At 41.3% G+C, this 22,575-nt stretch overlaps 1 protein-coding gene across 9 annotated transcripts in view; it reads left to right on the plus strand.

Moving 5' to 3' along the window:
• Positions 1-755: 755 nt before the first annotated feature.
• EPB41L5 (erythrocyte membrane protein band 4.1 like 5) overlaps positions 756-22,575 on the plus strand; it is a 61,388-nt gene continuing 39,568 nt past the window's right edge. For 4 of the 9 annotated variants that reach the window (XR_012629506.1, XM_074873549.1, XM_074873552.1 and 1 more), the window contains exons 1-5: positions 756-841; positions 3,143-3,327; positions 13,793-13,897; positions 19,276-19,318; positions 20,452-20,530. Coding sequence is in view for 8 of the 9 variants with exons in the window: in XM_074873549.1 (XP_074729650.1) it covers positions 805-841; positions 3,143-3,327; positions 13,793-13,897; positions 19,276-19,318; positions 20,452-20,530 (449 nt within the window). In the remaining variant the exon portion in view is untranslated. Of the gene's footprint in view, positions 842-1,870; positions 1,964-2,103; positions 2,158-2,508; positions 2,949-3,142; positions 3,328-13,792; positions 13,898-19,275; positions 19,319-20,451; positions 20,531-22,575 lie in introns of those variants that run through there. The other 5 variants (XM_074873558.1, XM_074873557.1, XM_074873556.1 and 2 more) reach the window with 5 other exon arrangements.

Genomic DNA, 22,575 nt, shown 5'->3' on the forward strand with positions numbered 1-22,575 from the left:
AAGAGGCTGGTGTGAACTAGGAAGAGCAAAAACATGCAAAAATGTTTGTCACTGAAGCGACAGAAAGGAAGCTGGGAATAATGGAGTTTTTGGCAGCAACAGGGTGTGTGAGTGACAGAGTGGAAAGAAGCTCAATGTGAGGAAATAGTTGGAGATGGGCAGAAAATTTAGGGACAACCTCTAAGAATCAGGTAATTCTCCAGAATGTTTTGTCTAATAGGAAAATGTGAATTGGTGTAGACTTAATGGCAGGGAGACTATCATATATGTGACAGATCTCTGCTAAAAACTGAGCATCCTTGTTACGCAAATGATCAGTTAATTGATCTGCACTGAGAATTCATCAGATACCTGAAAACGGCCAAGATAATTCTTTTTTCCCCTTCAGTAAGATTTTGTATGTTTCCTTTGGGAACTTTATTGCAAGCTCCCACATGTATTTTGTGACAGACTACCGGGAGCAAGCATAGTCCCTGCTCTTCTGATAAAAGGTATCTAAATTCCCACATTTTGTGATTTATGTTCTGCAGTAAATAACCAGGCACAAACCTCAATCTCACCTTTCCCCTAAGCTTGCCTTGCTCCTTCTGCTTCTGGCAGGAGGATTGCTCTATTGTCAACACAGGGGTACTAAAATAACTGACATTTAACATTAAAATCAGCCTGTTGCTTCATCAACAAATACTGGGCAGTTACCTGGCAGCTTTTTTTTTTTTTTTTTTCCCTCTATTTCAGCAAATGACATCCAAGATAACCCTGTGTGTATTGGGGCACTGGAGCTGATTCTGCCATAGCAGTGTACTAATGTGTGTTTCATTATGCCAGTTCCTCTGCGTGGCAGGTGAGTGACCCATTATCTCAGCCCGGGTTTCATAGCTGAGTGTAGAAAACGTGTTATCATTAGCAAAAGTGCTCCCAATAACAAGCCAAAGTCTCTGCTTTCCCAGACTGTTACAGGCAGTGGGCTGGATTCCCACTTATCCTGGGATTTTGGAGGAGTCTGGAGCTTATTTACCCAGAGCAGTGTCACTGTTTGGCACTATATTTTGCAAGCAGAGTTTGTATTGTCTACCCTTTATATATTGCCTTTCCTGAGGTTTTCTATTTGGACATCTCAAATACTAGCTTTACACAAGTATTTATGTACTCAAAAAAATACAGTACAGTGCAGCCCTTTGTAATTGCTGCAGCTTTTCCCCTTAGACTGGAGTAACAAGCAAGAAAAATGATAAAAATATAGATCACTGGGACAAACTGTATTTGTATTTTCAAAGGACATTGGAATACAAACTTGCATTTTGTCACATAATCTCATTTCAGTGTATAAATACTGAAATGTTTACAGCAGTGTTAGTTTGTAGCTGGCTCTGCTGTATTTGATATATCGCTACAGTTATCCTTTCGGGCAGTGCTGAAAGAGACGATTTTCTTCTATACTAAATGGTTTAAGAGCGCGTTTGCCTGAGGCTTCTCGTTACTGCTGGCCCGCCGCGGACTTGTGACAGTTCTGGCTGAACCGCGGCGGGAAACTTCCACTGCGTGTTACCAAAAATTCCAGAAATTTCGCGAAATAATTTGAAAGCCATCCCGAGGGCTCATAACGACGAGCCGCTTCGTTCGAGGGTTTCCCGGCCGCCCCCGGCTCACCCCGCGGCCGCTGTCCCCTCGGGCCGGTCCCACACCGCCCCTGGCGCCAGCCCGGCGGTGACCGCGCCGCCTGCCGCCCCCTCCCCGGGCAGCGCCTTGGCCGGGCCGCCCCCCGCCGCGTCCCTCCGCTGGGCGAAACCACCTGGCCCGGGGCGGGGGCGCCCCTTCCCCAGGGGATCCGCCCCTTTAAAGGGGCGATGCCGCCACAGCGCGGCGGGAGGAAGAGGCGCTGCCTTCAGCCTCCGCCCGCCGCTTTCCTTCCCCGCCGCCCTTCTCCGTGTCCATCCCTACGCGGGGCAGCAGCGGAAGCCGCCAGGTGCGTAAGCGCGGACAGGAGGAAACAGACGGCGAGTCGTTGCCTGTTTAAGGGCCTCCCACACCGCTCCGCCATCTTCGGCGGCCCGCCCCCTCCTGGGGGCGCCCTCACCGCCCCCCCGCCCCCCCCCAGGGCCTGGAGGAGCCGCCGAGGGGCCGTGCTCCCGCCGCCCGGGCCGCGGGGCCGCCCGCCAGGTGAGCGGCGCGGGGACCCCGCTGTCACCGCCGCCAGCCGCCCCGCCGAGGGGCCCGAGCGGCCGCGCCGCCGGCGGCGAAGGGAGGGCGCGGCGCGACCCCCGAGGCGATGCCGTCGGGGAGGCGGGGCGGGAGCGGGGTGGCGGGCCGGGGTGGTGGCGGACGGCGGTCTCGGGGCGTTGCGTAAGGGCGGGGGCACCCGGCCGGCGTGGCCTGGGGAGGGGGCTGCGAGCGGGGCGGGGGCCGCGCCTTGCCGGGGCTGCCCCGGTGAGGCTGGGTTGCGGTCCGGGGAGCCCGGCCGGTTGTTGCGGCTCAGGGCTGACTCATCGGCAAGCGCCGGGCGGCGACCCGGGCGGCGGGAGGCGCCAACCCGGTGCCGGCGAGGGGCTGGGAGGCCGCCCGCCCTGCGCCCGGTGCGGAGCCTCGGCCCAGCCCCGGCCGCAGTGGGGCGGGACCCGCCGTGCCCGAAAGGCGTTCGCCTGCCTGCGCGAAGCCTTTGCTTGGGAGGCTCGCACCTGAGTCCCGGCCTGGAAGCGAAGTTCTGGGGCGGGAAGGGCTGTTCGTAACTTTTTTTCGATGAGAGAGGGACGGGTACGCCAGCCGAGGAAATAGCTGGTGCAGTTCTTAGTTGTTTTCTAGCTTTGAGAGAACATCACCATCTTGCCGGAGAGCGCGGTAGCGTTTGTATTAATGAAGCGTTGCAGTTAATTGTATGAGATCTGCGTGATCGCTGGATTTTTCCCGAACATACTTTCAGATTGTCTCAACAATCACCCCAACTACCATCAGAGGTTTGAGCTGAGTTTTTTCAAAGTAGCCAAAGGGTGTGGGTATTTAAATTCAAAGAAGTGAAACAGCAGTTTGAATCTCCCAACAGTTCTTTATCAAAGTCACGCATTTTCGAAGAACTCTTAAGTTCAGGCTGTTATTTTTCTTTTTTTCTGTGAAAAACTAACACGCTCTTTATCTGTCTTGCATTTCATAGCAAAGATGCTGAGCTTTTTCCGTCGAACCCTCGGACGGCGGTCTATGCGTAAGCATGCAGAGAAGGAACGGCTAAGAGAGGCCCAAAGAGCTGCAACTCATATCCCTGCAGCTGGGGATGCAAAATCCATCATTACTTGCCGAGTAGCGCTGCTGGATGGAACAGATGTCAGCGTGGATTTACCGGTACGAGTGATGCAAGCTTGTGTCAATCTGATTGTCTTCTTTGCTGTTTACGAGTTAGGTAGAGGCATGTCTGTTTGTCATAGTAAGCAGCTCTGTGACTTGACATCCAGTAAGTTGCTGGTCCTAAAAAGTTACTGAAAGAACAGTTAACTTTGTTATTCACTGAAACTAGAGAGTGTTTTGTTAGGTGTCATTATGCCCTATATGTTGAACGCTTTCTAGTGTGTTAATGTAATTGTTGTGCTAAGGCTTAACTTAAGAGAGGGTGATGTTTCAGATGAATTGGATTTTCTTTTTAGTGAGCTGTGTATGTACCTTGAGAAGGAAGGTAAACCTCTTGGTGTAACTGTTGAAGAGTAGAAGTACTAGCAGTAATTTCTGTGTGGGTTTTGTTTGTTTTGATTTTATGTCAGGGATGGATGCAGTTTTTAACCCTAACTTGAGAGGGTAGGGGAAGAGAAGAACTCTACTTCCTTCCCCTCCTTAGGGCAGATTATACAGCAGGGATTGTCTCACAGCATAGTGCTTTATTGGGAGTGAGGTGTTAGCCGCTGTTTTACATTTCTAAAGCTCCCTTAATATACACGTGTCTGTTCTGCTCTGCTTAATTACATACCTGGTTTGGGCCAACAGGATGAACAGTGGCAACAGAAGTGATGTGCTCTGTTTTTTCCATTACCACGTGTTATAGTTGTTAGTGACTTGTTTTGAGCTCACATTGCTATGTTAGGAAGCTGTGGGTCTGCGAGGCCTAAGTAAGTTCCGTAGGATTTGGCTGTAATAACAGTTGCGCTGATGTTGGAGCTGCTGCTTAGAAAGAGCGTGTGGAGCAGCCACTCTTGAAACAGCTTTTCTTTTCTCTCTTTCTATTTCAAACACAGTTCTAGAGTGTTTTATGAAGTTAGCCTGAGGAAGGCTCAGTTTGTTAAGGTATTGAGGGGTGTTGCTGGCACAGTGAGCGGAAATAACTGGAGATATCCAGAGTCCCAAGTAATCTAGAGTTAAAGAAATAGCTTGGCATCTTTATTTGTGAAATGACTATATAGATAGGCGTTTATAGAGGGCAGTAAAACTAATTTGTACATGTCTGAAACAATGTAATGAACATACCCAGTGCTGCTTAGTGCCTAGGATGTTTGATTTGAGGCCAGGAATGCCCACAAACACTTTATAGCAAGAGTTGCACTTAAAAAGTACTCATGTTTAAATTGGTGTCTCCACATAACCAGAGCAGTTAAAGGGCAATCTTTGGAGCTGGAGTTGGCTCTGTGGGCAAATTCCTGGCTCCTCTAACAACATTTCTAAGGCTTTGAGGAGCATAAATTCAACCTGAAGAGGTGTCGTGACCTGCCATCTGGACTATAAAACTTAGATCAGGGTGCAGTAGTAACTATTTATTTCTACAAGAAACTTTTTTCACTCTTGCTTTTTTTTCTTTATAAGCCAATATAAAGCTTTGTCTATGGACATCTAGGTTATGAGCAACAGTAAATAAATATGCTAAATCTACATAGCTAGATGCAGTAATTACAGTGCATCGTCAGTGGTTGACATGTGCCAGTTCCTTTGGTGATTAAAATACAATAAATTAAAAGTAAATTAAATGTTTCATTTCAAAGTCCTTAGTGTGTTTGTTCTTGTGTCTGCACTTAGCATTGTTCATATTTTGGGGTTGACTCTGAAAGGAAAAAAAAGGAGGGGGGAGGCGGGATGAAGTTGAGGGTGCAAAATCCTGGCAAAACAACACTGCTTTGTAAAATCTACAGCTAAATTAAAGCTATATGTGTGTATATAGAGAGATTTTTTTTTTTTCTTTCACAAAAGCTTTCCTTGAGAAATATCATCCTCTTTGAGCTAAGGCCTTTTCCAAGACTGGTTCTGTTAGTTTAGAAGTAGATTTGGTTTAATATGAACTCTTGTTATCTCAAAGAGGTACCCTCGGGTTTGCCAGTTCAGTGATGCACAGTCCCGTTGTCTACCTAACTTCTGTAAAATTGTTTTATTAAAAAAAAAAACCTCAAACCAGAAAGTGTTTCTTAAGACTGAATCACTTAGCAAACAGGTTAGTTCATGGCCAGAGAAAGAATTTCCTTGGCAGGAATGAATGCCATGACTACAATAGCATTTTTAATCCATGGCTACATAAATACTTTACAGTGGCATAAGTTGTTGCTGCCACAGGAAGAAAAGATGTTGCTTTCATTATTGCATTTGTCCTTGTTTTCGCATACCCCTTGGCAGAAGAAACAGTTTTTTGGCAGCCAGACAGTAAGCTAAGTCAAGAAAATGCTGTGGCTGAAAATAATCGGTATAATTTTGTTATGTTAGTTTCCAGCTGGAGCGATTCTCCAATCTGCTTCTCCATGTGCCTCCACAAATGTGGTAAAGAATCATTTAGAGGCAGTTATCAGGCTTATGCTTGCTTAAAACGCTTGTTGAGCTATACCCTTACAGTGAATTTGCTACTGAAATTAGAGTATAGAGTATTCTGGAGTTATGATTGTTCATATAATTGCTGGATTTCTGTTTAAATTTTAAAAAAAAAAAAGAAAAGAAAAAAAAAATCCCAACCGCAGGGAACATTATCACTTAAGCCAAACATGTTTTGGAGTCTTTTTAAGCAGCAAATGATGTTTTTATGAATATTGACAATGAGACAGAAGGGACGTGTTGTAAATGATGCAGTTGAGATTTAATTTATTAAACACCAAGCCAGGATTTGAGCAGTAACTCTGCTTTTTGTCCACTGATCTTATCTATGGTGTCTGTCAAGCCACTTAATCTGTTTTTCTATTTCTTCTGTTGTTTTTAATTACAAAATTGCCTGATTTGAGCTGTTCATCAAAGCTACAGTCCTAGGCAGTACAGAGACTGCATTCTTTTTAAGAATCTACTTAGTTCGTAGCCATGTCAAAGACAAATATCAGTGTTATGTACGCTATTTACTGTCACTTTGGTATGTTCAAAATGGGAGGCATGAACTTCGTGCAAATTATCAGTGTTCTTTTGGGGCAGATAGAAAGGTGTGAGGTTTTTTCCCCCCCCACCTTCATCTCAGATTCTAAAGTTGTGTTTTGACCTGGTCGTTTTCTTCATCTATTACCACTTGTTTGAAGTTTTATGTTTGTCCAAATGCATTCAGTGATTTTGACAGAATTATCATGTGCTTAGTGAAACTCTAAGAAGCTTATTTTTTTTTTTTTTTAATCTCTGAAAAGGTTTTATAAAACATATGGTGTCTGTTAACTGTGCTGTTGTTGGTGTTGTTCATACATGCTGTTAATTTACCTCGAGTTCAATTTGGACGAAAGTTGGGTTGTGATTTTTCTTCTAATTGTTTAAGATCTGTGGGTGGAATGTTTGCTTAGTGGTATGAGCCGTGAGAGGACAAGAACTCTGTTTTGCTGACATCCCCTATCTTACTTTTAATCCTGTTCCCATGCGAAACTAAACTCAATCTTCCCCCAGTGCACCTCTGGAATTCCCAACAGCTCAAAAGCCATGAACAGCTCTGGTTTAGTACCTGAAGATGCCGTCAGCTCAGTCATACCAATCTGGGCTCCCAGGGAACCCCTCAGCAGCTGGAATACTGGCTCTTCTGGTGGTCACGGTTTGTGGGAAAGACCAGTTGGGGAGGGGGAGGGCATCATAGCAGTGTTTTTCCTTGAAAGCTGTTTTTAATTGGAGTCACCAACAGCTTGTGAAATACTTGTGAACAAAAATGTTTGTCAAGAATTTCAAATAAAGTGCTGTTTTGAGTACTGGAGGGCTCCAGAGGATTTTTAAATGGTTTTTTATTTTTAATGGTTGGACTAGATGATCTTCAGGGTCTTTTCCAACCTAGGTGATTCTGTGAAAAGATCTAAAAATTGAGTATTTGTGGTAGAGGCAGTAAATTCTACGCTATTCATAGTAATAACTGGGAGAAGGAAAAGATAACCTAGATAAAGGGGAAAAATGGTAAGGTAAATAAGGTAAATTAAATTACAGGGATACACTTGGAATTATGTACCTTTTTTAAAATTTGTGGATAGCTTTCTGTGGGGGAACAAGGTCAACCTTACAGTAGCAACAGATAGTAAGTATGGGGTCTTACAGAAGCAGCACTGTACTTTGTGGAAGCCAGAGGTGTTTTGGTAAAAAAACCTGACCCTGCTTAACCCACAATTTGCATAATCTTCTCATGGATAATAGAGCATTAATTGTATTCCAGTTTCTGTACGTGCAATCTAAGCTTTAGGCAAAAGCTTCCTGGTGGTACAAGGTGAAAGACACAAATTAGGAGAATGGATGCTCTCTGAGTAATTTTTCATCTTAGAATATTCCTTATGCATGCATGAAATTTAATATGGAGATTGCAAAATAAGATGGTTTTGTCCTTATTGTACTGAAGTATCATTAAAACAAGGTCTTATATAAACCAGTCCCAGAGCTCTGTGGAATAGTAGGAATTAGCTAAACTGTTTATGGTTTTGGAGTAACCCTTACAAAATTAGATAAAAAGGACTGTATTTGTAGTGATTATTTTATATAAAATCGAGAAATCTATCTGGAATACCAAAAACATTGCCAGCAAACTGTTAACAAGTGCTGATGGCTTTTTGTGTGGAGGGAGATGATCTGTGTTGATCTGACTACAAGATCGGGGATGTATTGTGATAGTTGTTTTTATTCAGTAATCCATTCTGGGTTTGTTTAAAGCTTGTAGAATATTTGTGGTTACTTGCTCAATATTTGTAGCTGTAAATATGAAATACAGAATGCTGCCTGTGGCACAGATGCTGATTTAAAAAAAAAAATCTAGTAATGTTAAAAGTATTGGAAAATGAGTCTTTGAATAAAATGAGTAATCTTAGTGTTCAAGGCTGGCTTTTAATAAATTTGAATAAATCTCAGCTGACAAAAGTAATGAGTAAATAAACATTTGCTTGTGTGTGTTAAGACTCTGAGGCTTTGGATTAAAACTTTTTTCCCTTGTGGTCTTTGTCTTAAATTATTGAAATGCTTTTGACTCTTTGCTTAAACTACTGAAAGACCTTCAGGGAACCGAAACTGGGAAAATCAAGCCTGAGCTGAGTGTTACAAAGCAGAGGTGCTGTCTGTGTAGTGTAAGGGGGCCCAAGCCGCAGTGCAGGTTGATCCAGTGCTTCCTGGGGTGCCAGATTTAAATGCATATCGAGATTGAGTGTAAGACATACATAGGACATGCTGAGTGGTTTCAGCACTTCTGAGCAGCAGCAGAATCCCAGACTGCATGTACCGAGCTGTGCTGGGAGCCCAGTCGTTCTGGGTTAAAGGCAGGTGAGCGTTTCAGGCTTGCTGCCATGCACCATGCCCTGGCACGAGTGGAAAGGGAGGAAGGGAGCAGCTGGAAGTGAGCTGTGCCTGCTATCAGAGTAATTTATTTGGCCCGCAGTGTTTCTGGGGATGGTGCTTGCGGGCTGGTTTAGCTGCCCGCAGGTTAGCATTCCTAACGTGCAGTATAACAGCAAATTTTTTCTGAAACCCTGCTTTCCTGCTGATCTGCCTCTGTAAAGAGCTCGGTCAAGGACTGAGACTTACATACTCTTAACCAGACTGCTGCTGAGAAACCTGCAGGTGGAACACCAAATGAAACTAAGTGTTTGAGAATATACTGGAGGCCAGGTATTTAATCTCTAAACCTTAATGCTGGACAAGCAATTTGGATATATTCTGTATCAGAAAGAACATTAGGAAATAGATTCAGAAATTAATTAAATCAAATGTGTAACTAGAAGATACAAACTTTCAGAGAGTGGAAAACTAAGAGACTTCGGGCAAAACAAACTGACAAGTATGAATGTTTTGAATCTTTGTCTTTTTATGTATAGGGTAAATAACCTGAGCACAGTACATTAAAATGCCTCTATGTAGTATTCTAATAAATGTACAGTTATGACAGGTATTGAAATCAATTCTTTATAAAGATTTTTGGGAGACGCCTTTCTCTTTCTCCAGAGAATAACAGAACAAAATGTTTAGTCCCAAATGTTTATCTTCCTATATTTGGGAGAGATAGTGTAAATAGAAGAATTGATAAGCTCTGTCTCTGCAGGTAGAAATTATTCTCTGCAGCCTTCCAGCCTGCAGGGCTTTTCACTCGGTACAAGAATATATAGTGCACTTTGTCAAAGGCTGGGGATAAAACAGAGAAACAGAAATGGTGTTTTGCTGCCAGTGGCATCTTTAGATGAAGGAGAAAATTGACTGGGGAGTTGGAGAAAGTTATTTGAAAGATTGATGCTTCGAGTTTGAGGAGAGGAGCAGTTCCATTTGTAGGTCAGTACTTAAAGCCATAAGAAGATCAGGGTGATAGAAATAATGTGTACTTCTAACACTGCCTTTGTAAAGATAAGGGGTTTTAACTCTCCAATTCTCCAGCAAGCCTTAATGGTGTTAACTATAGATACTATTTTCATGATACTGAGATGAAATCTTTTTCCTTTAAAGCTCACTGTTGGAGCTTTCTCATGGCATATTTTTTCAAAATGCGTCATTTGGGAGAAGGGGGTTTAACTCAATAAAAAATGGACAGGTTCCCCTGCTGCTCCCACACTGCCATGGTCTGCAGATGTGCATAGGTGACATCCAACAACTGTAGAGGTAAATCCTGAATAGGGATCCCTAGCTTCTTCGGGGGTAAATGGGGACTTTCTGAGGAAACTGGTATGAATATGAATGGCAACCCTCTTACTGAGTTGACAAAACCCAGGAAGGGAGTTTTTTTGCCCTTCAGTAGCTACCGCAGGCAATGGCTAGTGTTAGTTATTGTTAATAAGCAATATGAACTAATCATTTGAAGAAATCTTCTGACAGAAAAGTACAGCTGCAAAGACACAAGCGATCGTAAGTCCCGTGAAGGTAAAGCCTATTCATCTCTTTGTTCAGAGGTCATCTTATATAGGGACCTCCTTCACAAAGAAAAGAAATAAAGAGGAGAAAAACCCTCTTCTGATAAGCATTTTAGTTAGTAAATTCTTTACGGAGGTTTTTTACTTTTGATTTTTTTTTTTTCCAAGTTTTGGAAGTTTGAAGTACCTCACTGTGGTTAAATACCTGATAAAAACCTTTAAAAGTGAGCCATTCAGCTGGTGGCTGCCCAGCACAAGGGTCTCATCCTGTTGTGAGCTGGTGGTGTTTCACCAGTGCTGGTCTGTACTGGCTGCTGCTGCTAGTGCTGAAGATCAGACAGGCGAGGTGTGGAGCACGGGGTTGCTGGCTTATGCTCTTGAATGCATGTCCGTGAAAAAACCTTTACATCTAAGGCCATGAGAAAAGGGTATAAATACTGCCTCTCTAGTTTTAGGCAGTGACTGAGATGCCTGAGCCAAGGTGAGTGTCTCCATATCACCTTATCCGGCGATGAAGACAGACCAGCCTGCCGAGGTGAACGCCAGTTGGCTTTACCCAGCCTTGCTGCTGAGCTGCTGGGGTTAAGTCCAGCCTTTCTACCACCTACTCTGACGGCAATTGCAGTTATTAAGAGCAGCATGAGGTGTCGTTAGGACACAGGTAAGAGCATCTCTTCCATTCAGAGGATGGGGGGCACGATTCATACCAAAGCAATCAAAAGATGCTTTTATCTCATTTCAGAGTGTGGCAAAACCACTAGATGACCCGCCCTAAATAAACGATACATTTTATTTAAGTTTCCCGGTTCAGTTGTTGATTCTCCTGCTGTGAGGTGTTTGCTGTTGCTTCCTACAGAGTATAGCAAACTGTGTAAATGAAGTAGTCAGGTTTTACAGAATTACAAACCCATGAGGAGTTTAATTTGTGCCCTGAAGGGAGGACCAGCCACTGGCTGGACTGCTTCTGAGTGGAGTCGTTAATAGTTCATCTGTAACCATTAAACAGCTTGAAAATATTTGTCCTTTGAGAGTAACCTGAGCTCTGCTTCAAGGAAAAAAGAAAGGAGAAAGGAAAGAAAAAAAAAAAAGCGCGTCGGGTAGCAGTGGGATAAAAATGTCATTTAAATTGAATGTTGCTACGCCAGAGTTACAGGTAGCTTCTCACTAGCAAATGTAGCAGATGTGTATCTGTGCTATGTCTTTTGAAAACACTTGAGAACACAGTTTTATGGAAAAAAAAATAATTATTTTTGTTCATAAAAATTGACCTGTTACAAAGCAATGCAATTTTTGGCCATTTGTTTAAATATGAGGAGAAAGGACTTTAGTAAGGCTTTAAAAAAGAATTTGAATTTAACATTAAAGCACGTGTGAAACTTTTGCTGACTCGCACCAAATACAGCCACTGATGGCTTAAGTCATGTGCAAAGTACTGCATAATTAATTCCATGTTGACAGCCTTGGTCATTTAAATCAGAAAACAACCAGTAGCCCTGCAAATCTTTCCACAGCCACTCCAGTGCTATTCTTCGGGGACTTTCTCCTGCATTAGTCATTCTGGGTCCACTTGATCTTTGAGTTCTTTGCTGAGATTACTGAAAAGGCAAACATGCTCTGAAACGAATTTGATGCTGCAGAATTTTGAACAATAATAAGTTTTGGTTGTTGGTAGTCTGAGATAGTACGTGTAGTAATTCCAGGCTTGAGTTAAAGTGCTCCGTTGCCTATCCCCGGGAGGGAATTTGACTAAGATAACTGGTTAATTAAAGTTTTAAGATGTCATTTACTGAGGAAATGGGAAGGATGTAAAATGTTCTGCCCAATAAGAGGAGATTTTCTTCTAGGTGCAGAAAGCTTCACGCAAAATAGAACATTTTTCTAGTTTAGCTGTTGCAAATGCTGAATTGAATTCACTTGTATATCTTACTGTTTAAACATAAGGTATCCCGTGCTGAGAGAAAATATCAACAGTTCAATACCTTGCTCTTTCAAGAAAGGCCTACAGACTCAAGAAGATATGTGTGGTTTTTATGTAGGTGATTTGCCTTAAGGCTTCTCTTATGAGAGTTTTGCTGGTGTTTAATGAATCTGCTGTTGCTCAAGTACTTTTTCGTGAAGTCAACAGAAAAAACTTGCCCTGAGTGAGTCTGATGAGGTCTACATCTCAGCATTTTCATTATACACTCTTGTAGATGCTGTGTGGATATGAAGTTTCCTGCTGGTATAATTGCCTTCCATTCCCCCTACCTCCCCCAGTACTTGGAAATAAATAACTGTAGGCAAGTTCAGTTTACAGACTTCTTTGAGATTTTACTTTGGACTGCGAAATGTCATGTTGGATTTAACTAAAGCGTAGAGTAAACCAATGATTATGATTGCAGAGTTGAATATAAAATATTTGAAGATCAGGGGAGAGGAAGGTGGTAAAAATTATGTACGCTGCATTTCTTACATGGATATGACTTGGTGATTAAACCGTATTATTTCTGAGAATAAGAATTCAGGTTGGCCAGGAATTTTGAGGGGTAGACTAAATCTGCTAATTAGTAGCTTACTATAAAATATGCTTAGAAAGTAAGCCCACTTCTTAAGTTATGAATGTATAAATATTAAGATAAAAGATTGCAATATGTGATAGCATTATGGAAATAGAGAAATCCTTAAATTACTTGCAGAGTAAGCATGAATCCTTTCTGTATTTCTTTGTATTTAGAAGTATTTTTTTTAACACTGACTTGTACTCAGATCTACTGATTTATTAATGTATTTTTATTTTTAGGCATCTCATGTATTACTGTTGAACTCTTTCATAGTAATACAGTGAAAGAAAAGTTTATAGCATGAAAAATGTATGTTGTGTAGAAACTGCCCAGTGCTATTCATGTACCTTCACTTTAAAAACAACTGTTTAATTTTTTAGATCATCACTGTAAAAATGATGTTTACTTGGGACCAGAGCTAAGTTTTTTCATAAATTATGTATGAATATATGCAGTGGCTTTTTGCACCTGCAAGTGCATTTTATGAACTTACTTTTGTAAACGTGTTATCTAAGTACTATTCATTAAGGTTGCTTGCCCCAGACTGTTTCCTGGCAGTTGTTAAAAGCACTTGCTAATGGAATGCTCTATCCTAATTCAGTAAGCCTTGCTACCTGCTTCAAAGCTGGTGAATTGCCTAGATATCAAACAGTAGTAAATTCTTAAGCAATTTGCTGTACTTTGCTCTAAAAATTTTCCAGTGCATTAGTCATTGTACTAGCTATAGTTCCAGTTCTATTGAACTTTGGTGAGAAAGCCTAAAAGGGACGATGATAAAATTATGTTTTAGCACTCAGTCTTGTGCAAGTCAGTGTTGACGTTTTCCATGTCCTTTAAGGATGTTATATGTGCTTCTTGTGGGGTGCACTTTTGCCTTTCAGAAAAACAACCATCAAAAAAATGAGAGAAAAAATTAATTTCCATGTTATATTTTCAGACACTTATTTTTGGGATTTTCTTACTTTTGAAATTTACAATATAAAGTATGCTTAGAAGAATATCAATTCTACAATAAATCTACCTGCTAAGTACTAAATCCTGTTATATTTTCAGAAAAAAGCCAAGGGCCAGCTCCTGTTTGAACAGATCATGTATCATCTGGATCTTATAGAAAGCGACTACTTTGGATTAAGGTTCATGGATTCAGCACAAGTGGCGGTGAGTAGCAGTGCTTATTTTTTCTTTTTTTCTCTTTTTTTTCTTTCTTTTAAGCAACAATCTAAAAGCTATATCTTAATATTGACAAAAATTCTATAAGAAAGCTGCCTTTTTTAAGTTTTCTGCAGAAGCTCTGTGGGGTGTTAGTTTAAGTGACCGTAAGTTTAATTCCACCTCGAGCACTCTTAACATATTACAATGCTGTTGTCTCTTCCTTTCTTGTCTTTCACTTGTTCCTGTCATACCTTCTGTTGTTGTTAGGCAGGCTGACCCAGTAGGACCCTAGAGCCTGGCACATCTTGTAGCAATTCTTGATGCTGCTGATGCAGAGAGGAAGGGGCAAAACTAGAGTGTGTGCTTGGCCCTTAGTTGTTCTACAGAGTGTAGAAAGCTTTTCTTTGCCAATACAATCAACTTTCTTGTCAACAAAAGTCATCTTGTTAATGTCTGTTTGGGAAATAATCTTGGCAATATCTTTGATTTGCTCAAATTGGTTGTGACTCAGACCTGCAACTAGAAATTTTTGTGAGGATATAGGTGTGTTTATATGTACCAGACAGTTTGAGTAGAGGGTTCTTGCAAGCTGTTGTTTGTGAAGTTTGTTGTGTGTTTGTAAAAATGTGACTGCTTTTGAAAACAAAAGCAAGGCATTCTTTGTCACAAGCAACCACAATTCTTTCACTTGCGGGCTGTGCAGTTTTATGATGCTTCCTATGGCCAAGTACTTAACCCTGCCCACAAGGATAGCTGCAAGTTAAGTGAGGTGTTAGACAAGGAGTGGATTTTTGTCTTTGTCCTGCGTCCCTGTAACTTAAACCTATATTTACTTATTCCAACACCCCCAGGTAGAAAGAGATCTGAGTTTTAATATTGTGTATGTCAATCTTATTTGTTAATGTACGACCTAATTGTTTTTGTGTTTCGAGTTCACTTCAGAATTATTTCATGATTGGGAAGGCAGGGTGGATGCACAGACAGTTGCTGCTGAGCTGTATACCCGCATTGTTTGAGGTCAGCATACAAAATGGAGGCAGTGACATATATTCCTTTACTTCTGTGAAGGTCTATGTCCAGAGCAATTTGAAAGTGACATCATAATTGCTACAGCTTTGCACAATGGCAAAAAACTCCCCAAGCTTGAATCTTTGACAGAACCTGACAACTTTGCACACAGTGTTATCCACTCCACAGCACACACAGCCTAACGGCTACTTTGCAAAACTCTTGCAATCCAGTTTTATGCTTAGCTTGTAATTGTAGAGAACATCTGAGAAAATAATTTGTGTTCAGCATCTGAAGCAAATTTCATGACTAGCAAGATTAGCTGCTGCTGGGCTGCAGTTCCCAGTAGTGAAAGTGGTCTTAAACCTCTTGCAGAACAGACATTTTACAGTAAGAAGAAAAAGACCATTACACTAACGGAGGGATGTCATTCAGAACCATGCGTACCTCCTACCAGCAGAAATTAGAAAACAGTCCATTGCATACCATTTTATATTTATAAAAATCATGTTAGCTCTGTTAAGTTGGGAAGTTGGGTATTGATAGTGAATGACTGTCCCTTGCATTTATCATTTTGCTTCAGGAAAAAAATAACCTGTACATTTTAGTTATCCTAACCCAATTTCTGCCATGTGGCTTCTAAAGTATTCCCTTGTGCCTCTAGGCTCTCATAAGACTTCACAGTGGGTTAATTATAACTGGTGAAACTGTCTGTGTGGTAAACTTCTTTTCTCTTAGTGTTCTGTTATCAAGTATTGTAATTTCATCTTGAAACGGGGAAATAAGAGTTAATCTTTTCTGCCTCAGCAATAGCTCATGGCTTGCTTTTGTCCAGCAAATTGTTACTTCCAGTCCAGACAGCACCTGATTGAGTATTTGATAGTGCACAATCTGCCAGGAACAAGCGATTTCAAACTTAGTTTGCTTCATTTTCTTAACTATGTGTGACTGAGAAGAGGCAGAGTAGAGATAACAATCTGTTTAAACTGGACTTTAATGATACACTCTGTATAAGGAAGCAGAAAAGATTGCATTTTGCCAGAGGAGCAGAACACAACAGCCAGAGATAATTGCTTTAAGAAATGAAAAACTGTTGTGATGGCACCTATTCTTGTAAAGAGGAGCTGGCACATTCTAGCAGAAACCCAATCTGCAGCTGGAAACAAAGGCAGAGACTAATCAAGTGACTTGTCAAAGATTATTCAGGAGACTTGTTAAATAAACAGTGTAAGAATCCAGTCCCTTACTGTGGACAGAATTGTCTGCTGCCTCTGAGGGTGATAATCTTTCTGCTACCCAATTTAAATCTAAGTATATTTCCTTACTAGCTAGTTACACCTGATGATACAAAAACTCTGGCAAACTAGCAGTATGTAGTTAAATAAAAAATTGAGGCTTCCCCTGTTTTAACTACAAATGAGTTTTCAATAAATTCATTTTGAACAAATGAAGGATAGTTTTTTTTTCTTCTTTTGAGCTGCTGAAGTGATTAATAGTTAGATGTTTGAGTTTATGATGTACTGGGGAGTGAGTGGAACCCAGACTCTTCCTGACATTTTAGATTTTAGGATTCGAATACTAGCTTCTTTAAAGAAGTTTTTGGAACAATTAGTTAAGTGAAAGAATTGTCATTTTCATGTGATTTTGGTGTTCGTTGCTAGTCTGATGGTTAGGAATAGATTCCTCGCCTCTCCCCCCCAGGTAAGAGGCAGGAGATGGCAAAAGGAGTTCTTTGCAAGATTGTCCACCATACATCAGACTTGGTCTGGCAGCCAAGGGAGCAGGCTATTGTTAATTTGAGTAACTTCAATTGAGAATGACAACAAACAGTGCAGCATGTCCAGTAACACAAAAGATGAAGATTGCTGTTAACTTGTTGGACTATTTGGTTTTCTTCCAGCAATGCTGGAGAGATGTTTCTAGTAAGGAGGCACTGAACGTTTAACAGGTGGCAAATTTCTAATTCTAACATACAGGTTGCAAGCATCAATACTTGCTCTTTCTAATGGAATTGTACAACACATTGGTTTATTACTCTGGCAGTTTTATCTGATGTAGTGCTTAATGCTGAAAATTATTTGTATAGCATTGCACTAAATATGCACCCATTAATTCCATAAAGTATGGAACCAGTTTTAGCCTTACAGTCTTGCTAGAAAAAGCCTCGTTTACCCTACCTTCTTGAAATGCGGCTGGGTTTTGGGTGTTGTTTTTGTGTTTTATTTTGGGTTGGGGTTTTTTTTAAATTTGTGAAGCAGCAAACTGTTTTAGTAAGGACTTGCAGTACTCTATACAGTCTGTTGTGTTCATATTGGGTTTTGTTTAGCAAACTTTATCTCTGCATTTCAGCAGTAGACTGTGCTGAGCAAACTCTCATCAAAATGTAAACTTTTTGCCAGGTCCACTTGAATTCCATTTTAATCACATGGAATAAATCTTAAGTTTCCCAACGTCTGTGTGTGTGTCCATGCATGTGCTCGTTTGAGATTTTTTGTTTTGTTTTGGGTTGTGGGGTTTTTTTTTCCCCCTCCATTTAAAAGCAATTCTGTTTCCCTTCTTACACACACCCCCTTATGGTTCAGACCGAGCTCTTGCAGGCAGTGGTGGTAAGAGATGAGCAGAGTAAAACCCTATCAGTGCCTGTCGTGGGCCTCTCAGTTGCCTTCCCATGGAATGTGGAGGAGATGAGAGAAAACAGGAGGGAGATGAAACAGGCATGCACAGCCAGTCCTGGAGTCTAGAAATGGCTCCCTTTGCCATTTCTGTATCTAAACTACCTGCAAGTGGGTAGTTTGTATATTTTTATGGTGAAGGAAGGAGTAAGTAAATTGTCTCCTACAGCAAGTGAGTTTATGGAATAGGAAGAGAGATTATGTAATTTTCTTAAAGAAACAAAGAAAAATTGCTCAACTCCATTTTGTTGGTAGTGTAACCTAAGTTGACATAAATACTTGCTTCATTTTTCCTTAAGATTCCTGCTTTATTTTAAAAATATATTAGAATCATTTCAGATAGCTTTCTGTGGCTACTTTAATAGGTAATGAGAGCATTTTCAGCTGCGTGCACAGCAGCAGTAGATGGTTCAGTTGTTCTGATCTGGAGCTGATATATCAATCACTGCATATCCTGGCTGTATTACAGGCTGGCTTTATACACTCTCTGCAGAAGGCAGGGTTGCTCTGAAGACAGGAATGTGTTTGCACTTGGCATTGCAACCTGAAAATACCGGTTCTTTCTCATACCCCTGTTGCTTTTCTGTCCTACATGGGGCCCACTGTGAACTTCATAGCACATAGTTTTAACGAAAGGAGTGTTGCTAAGTATATAATTCATCTGTATTAGTTGCGAGGTGACATTTGGGGTTGATCAGATGAGGTGGTGTTACCTGGGCATTGTGAACCATGCAGAACGTGGCGTGCTAGGTAGTTTGCTCTGGCTGTTGAGTCAATGCAATTATGTGGAACAGGGTGCTGTGTTTACTTTAACTGCGTCACCTCCTTTGGAGGAGGGAGCTGTTCACTATGCACAGCACTTGGAAGTAGGTCTCTACTGCTAGCTGTATGTTAGCTTTCTAGCTTTATCTTTATTTTCTAGTATAAACTCATCAGCAGTGGGAGCATATGCAGTTATTTTAAGGAGCATAGCATATACGTGTAGATGTTTCTTGCAACCTGCCATCTATAGCTTGATTTTCACATGCTATTGTATGCAGTATAAGCAAAGCCTTTATTTTGGCTTCACATCTAGTATATAGCTTATAATTAGCACTGGTAGGTGAGGCAGTGACAATTGCTAAAATGTCAGGTGTGAATAGGTTTTGAAGAGTTAAGTAGAGCTGACCCTTGTGTTCGGACATAGACAGCTTTGCTGTTACTATGCTTGAGTCACCTAAAGAAAATGCCTGAAAGCCAGCATCTAGTCTGCCTCTCCCCTTCCACCCCAAGTGGACATCACAAACAACTGAGTGCCAGAGTCCCCAGCTATGATTTATGCCTCTCTGGCACATCGTCACTGGCTGACCTACTAATGTGTGAATTAAGTGTTTGTTTGGACAGGATGAAAATTTTAGTAATTTAAGTGGTTTGTCAGTACACTTTTTTAAAAGTAGATAGTGCTTTCTTGAAGAGTGGCTTTAAGTAAGGGACTACAGGATGTTTTTGATGTTCAAAACTGACATTTTGCATTATAAACTTTGAGAGAAAGGATCTTCCATGAGCACTGAGAGAGCTGTGAATTGTGAAAGACTTGAATTAGATTGTTTTAACGAACTACTTGTTATTCCAAGATGGTCTTCACTAATGAATAGGGGTTTTTTTTCCTTTTTTGTTCTTTCTGTGAGATTATTGATAATTCAACGAAAGTAATTTATTTTTCAGCATTGGTTGGACAACACAAAAAGCATTAAAAAGCAAGTTAAAAGTAAGTGTCCTTTCTGTTTTCTCTTGGGATCTCATGTTGAACATACAGGAGGCACAGAGAGTTGAAATGGGGGCAGGGGGGAACAGGACACAGTGTCCTGTGAGGGGTGACAAGACCTGGTGTCAAAAAACCAGCATGGTGCTGCTGATTTGTTTAATGACCTCTTCCCTCTGTAGCTCATATTACTTTAGTCTAATGTCCTTAATTAAACATGTTAAATGCTCATTAATTATAGTCTAAATGGAGTCAAAGCAGCTGAAGATGTTTAGTGTTATAGATCATTACCCTGACTATAGGAAAACTGGTCTTGGAGCCTCCATCCCTTGGGGCAGTCCTGAATGCCCAAATCTGTGTTCGGTGCACCAAGTCCTTACCTGCTGCACAAGAGTTTACTGTGGTCTGGTTGTTTCAGTGGTGCATAAGCTGTGATATCAGCCGATCTTTGTTTAGCAGCTTCCTTGCTCTCCGCTGTGGGAAGTCTTCAGGGATTTGTGGTGCTGTGTTAATACAACAGAGGTTTTGGAAGCACCGAGGGAGAGAAAATTCCTCCTGTCAGATGCAAGAATCAGCAGAGCCCTGCACATTTTTAAAGACCTGTTAATCCATCCTTTTGCTGGATTAACTCTTTGGTTTCCAGAAAAGATGATTCTCCCACAGAAGGGTCTGTTAAAATCCCCCTAAAACATGTCTAAACTTTTGTGGAATAAAAGAGCCTGAGTTGTCAGCAGTGGGTATTTCCCAGAGCCCTGGGATGGCATTACAGAGACCAACAAGAGTGCCTGGGGGTTTGGTCAACTGCAGAGCTAAGATGCACAGCTTTCTTGGTGATGGATAGAGTCCTTAAATGTAGGGATTAACCTAGATTTGTCTGCTCTTGGCAGGACAAATCAACTTAATGTGATATGACTGTTGGATTGAGTTGTAACATATAAAACTATTTTGTGCGTATATTTAAGTGTCCTTTCACCCTGATGTTTTTCATGCATTTCTGTCACAAAGCAGTTGCTGCCTTAAGACCTTGTGGTAGGACAGAGCCAATTTCAGTCAAGTTTTATGATGTTATTCTGGGTAATAAAATTAAGATATCTCATCCGTAACTGTTACCACTGTCCTGAATGAATTCTACTTTGCAGTTGGCCCACCGTATTGTCTGCATTTTCGTGTAAAGTTTTACTCATCAGAGCCCAACAATCTACGTGAAGAGCTAACAAGGTAAGAGGGATTTTGTGTGAGAGAGAGGTACCCAAATAAGGCTAGGAAAGTGTTTTTGTGGTAGTTATTTGAACAGTTGTATGATGTCTTGGCGAATTCCTTAGTAGAGTGGCTTGCTTACTTGCCTTTTTGCAAATGTTTCTAGAGTAGCTCTCATAAAATAAACAAGCTCTCATGTAAAGAGATTTATATATTTACTATATTACTTGATGCACCATTTTTCATTAGCCAATTCTGGCAACTGATCTGAGTAGCTTATACACAATGGACAGAGGTTTTTACTGAAGAGAATAGACATCGTTCCTCTTCAGTCATCTTAAGCTGCATTTAGTTTCAACTGTATGTAGTCATACTGTCTTTTTAGGCAGAAAAGCATTGAATTGCAAGTTAGAGCTTCTCTTTGGTAAAAATAAGTTCAGATAATGTTTCATTACTTCTGTGGTCTTTGCAGAGTTTATGGGAAGGGATCAGTGGTTTAGTAACACATTGAGATGTGAGTTTACTATATGTGTAGGATTTTAGTATCAGGTGAGCAGCAGTTTCATTTGATTAAAGCACTTCACAGATCCATTCATAATGCTGCATTTCATGTTGGACTGAGACATACTTGGGGTGCTTTGAAAGAGAACACAACCTGCCATCTGTCAGTAGTGTAAATCTGTTGTAAAAGGCAATGTTTCTTTGCATTGTCACCACTGCTGATGATCCGTTTTGGAGAGAAAACAAAGTTGTTATGTTTCCTTCATAGCTGTAGACGCTTCATACCCTCAGCCATTTGTAAAAGCGTGAAGTGCATTTGTTTGTTGTTCAGGTTTATGTCTGTGTGGATCTTCGATCTGCACTTTAGCCAAATCCCTAGGAGTGCTACCAGGAAGATTATAGTAGCATTACCCTTTACAGCCATATGTACCCTGTGCAGCTTCATATTTACATGTGGTAACATAATGTTGTAACTGCTCTTCTTCAATGCTTTCCTGCAGATCTGGGAAGAATGTTTTACCTACCCATTCATGATCCTGAATAAACATTTAACTGTCTTTAAAAATAGTAACCATAGACAAAATTCAGACTTACATCTGTATCTACCACTATGAAACATTTTCATCCATCCTGACTAAGTTCTGCCAGTCAGACCTTGCTATACAGGTTTTAGCAGGACAGACCTGAAACCTGAGGGCTTTTAAACCCTGTCTGTCTGCTTAGCTAATCCCCCAGAAGAGGAGAGCAGCAGGTCTTTCTTCTGTCTCGAGACAATTTTATGCCTTAAAGAAGCAGTGGGAAGGCAAGCTCTACTATGGGTCATAGGTGTCACTAGCAGGGGCTTTCCAAGGGTTCCACCTTTTCTTTGTGCAGCAGGTCAGCCAGCTAGAACCACTTTTCAGCTTCCGGTGGTGCAGCTTGCTCACATTTTCTGCCAGCTTCCTGTCAGATGCCACCAGTCAGGGGTCATGTAACACAGCCCAAGCATGGGAAGTATGCGTGAATTATTTGCAAGGTTTGTGGCTGGTAAGTCTGGACTGGTCACACCCACTATACACTGGAGGCCTGTGCTCATTCTTTTGATATCTAGGGTCAGTACCAAACAGATTTATTCCCCATGTAGGGGCCAGTGGTCAGAAGGATTCAAATAATAAATAGTTTGGCAAAGTATTTGTGGCTTTCCAAGGGATCTGTAGGAGAAATGCCTGCATCTGTTTCGTGCCCATATATGTGAGTACGAGAAGATATAGGCAGGTGTTGAAACAGAAACATTGTCTTGGGCTTTGTGCGTAAGGCTTCTGTTCATCTGTAGTAGAATTCAAGCTGGATACTGTTGCAGATGCTAACGTTTTAGTTGATTAGACTACTTGTTAAAGCAAGAGGGCTACTCTTTGTATTGGATCGAAAGGATTGGTGTTGCACACTAAAGGGATAGGAGCTTTGTATTCAGTATTTGTCCAATTTCTAAGCAAGAAGAGCACTGAATAAGCAAGGCAGTGAAGGAAAGCTGTCTCTGAAGAGTAAACAAGTTGAAAAAGCTGCCGCTTACTGTTTATTCTTTTTGT

This window comes from Strix uralensis, chromosome 6, assembly GCF_047716275.1.
Source record: "Strix uralensis isolate ZFMK-TIS-50842 chromosome 6, bStrUra1, whole genome shotgun sequence".
NCBI lineage: Eukaryota > Metazoa > Chordata > Aves > Strigiformes > Strigidae > Strix > Strix uralensis.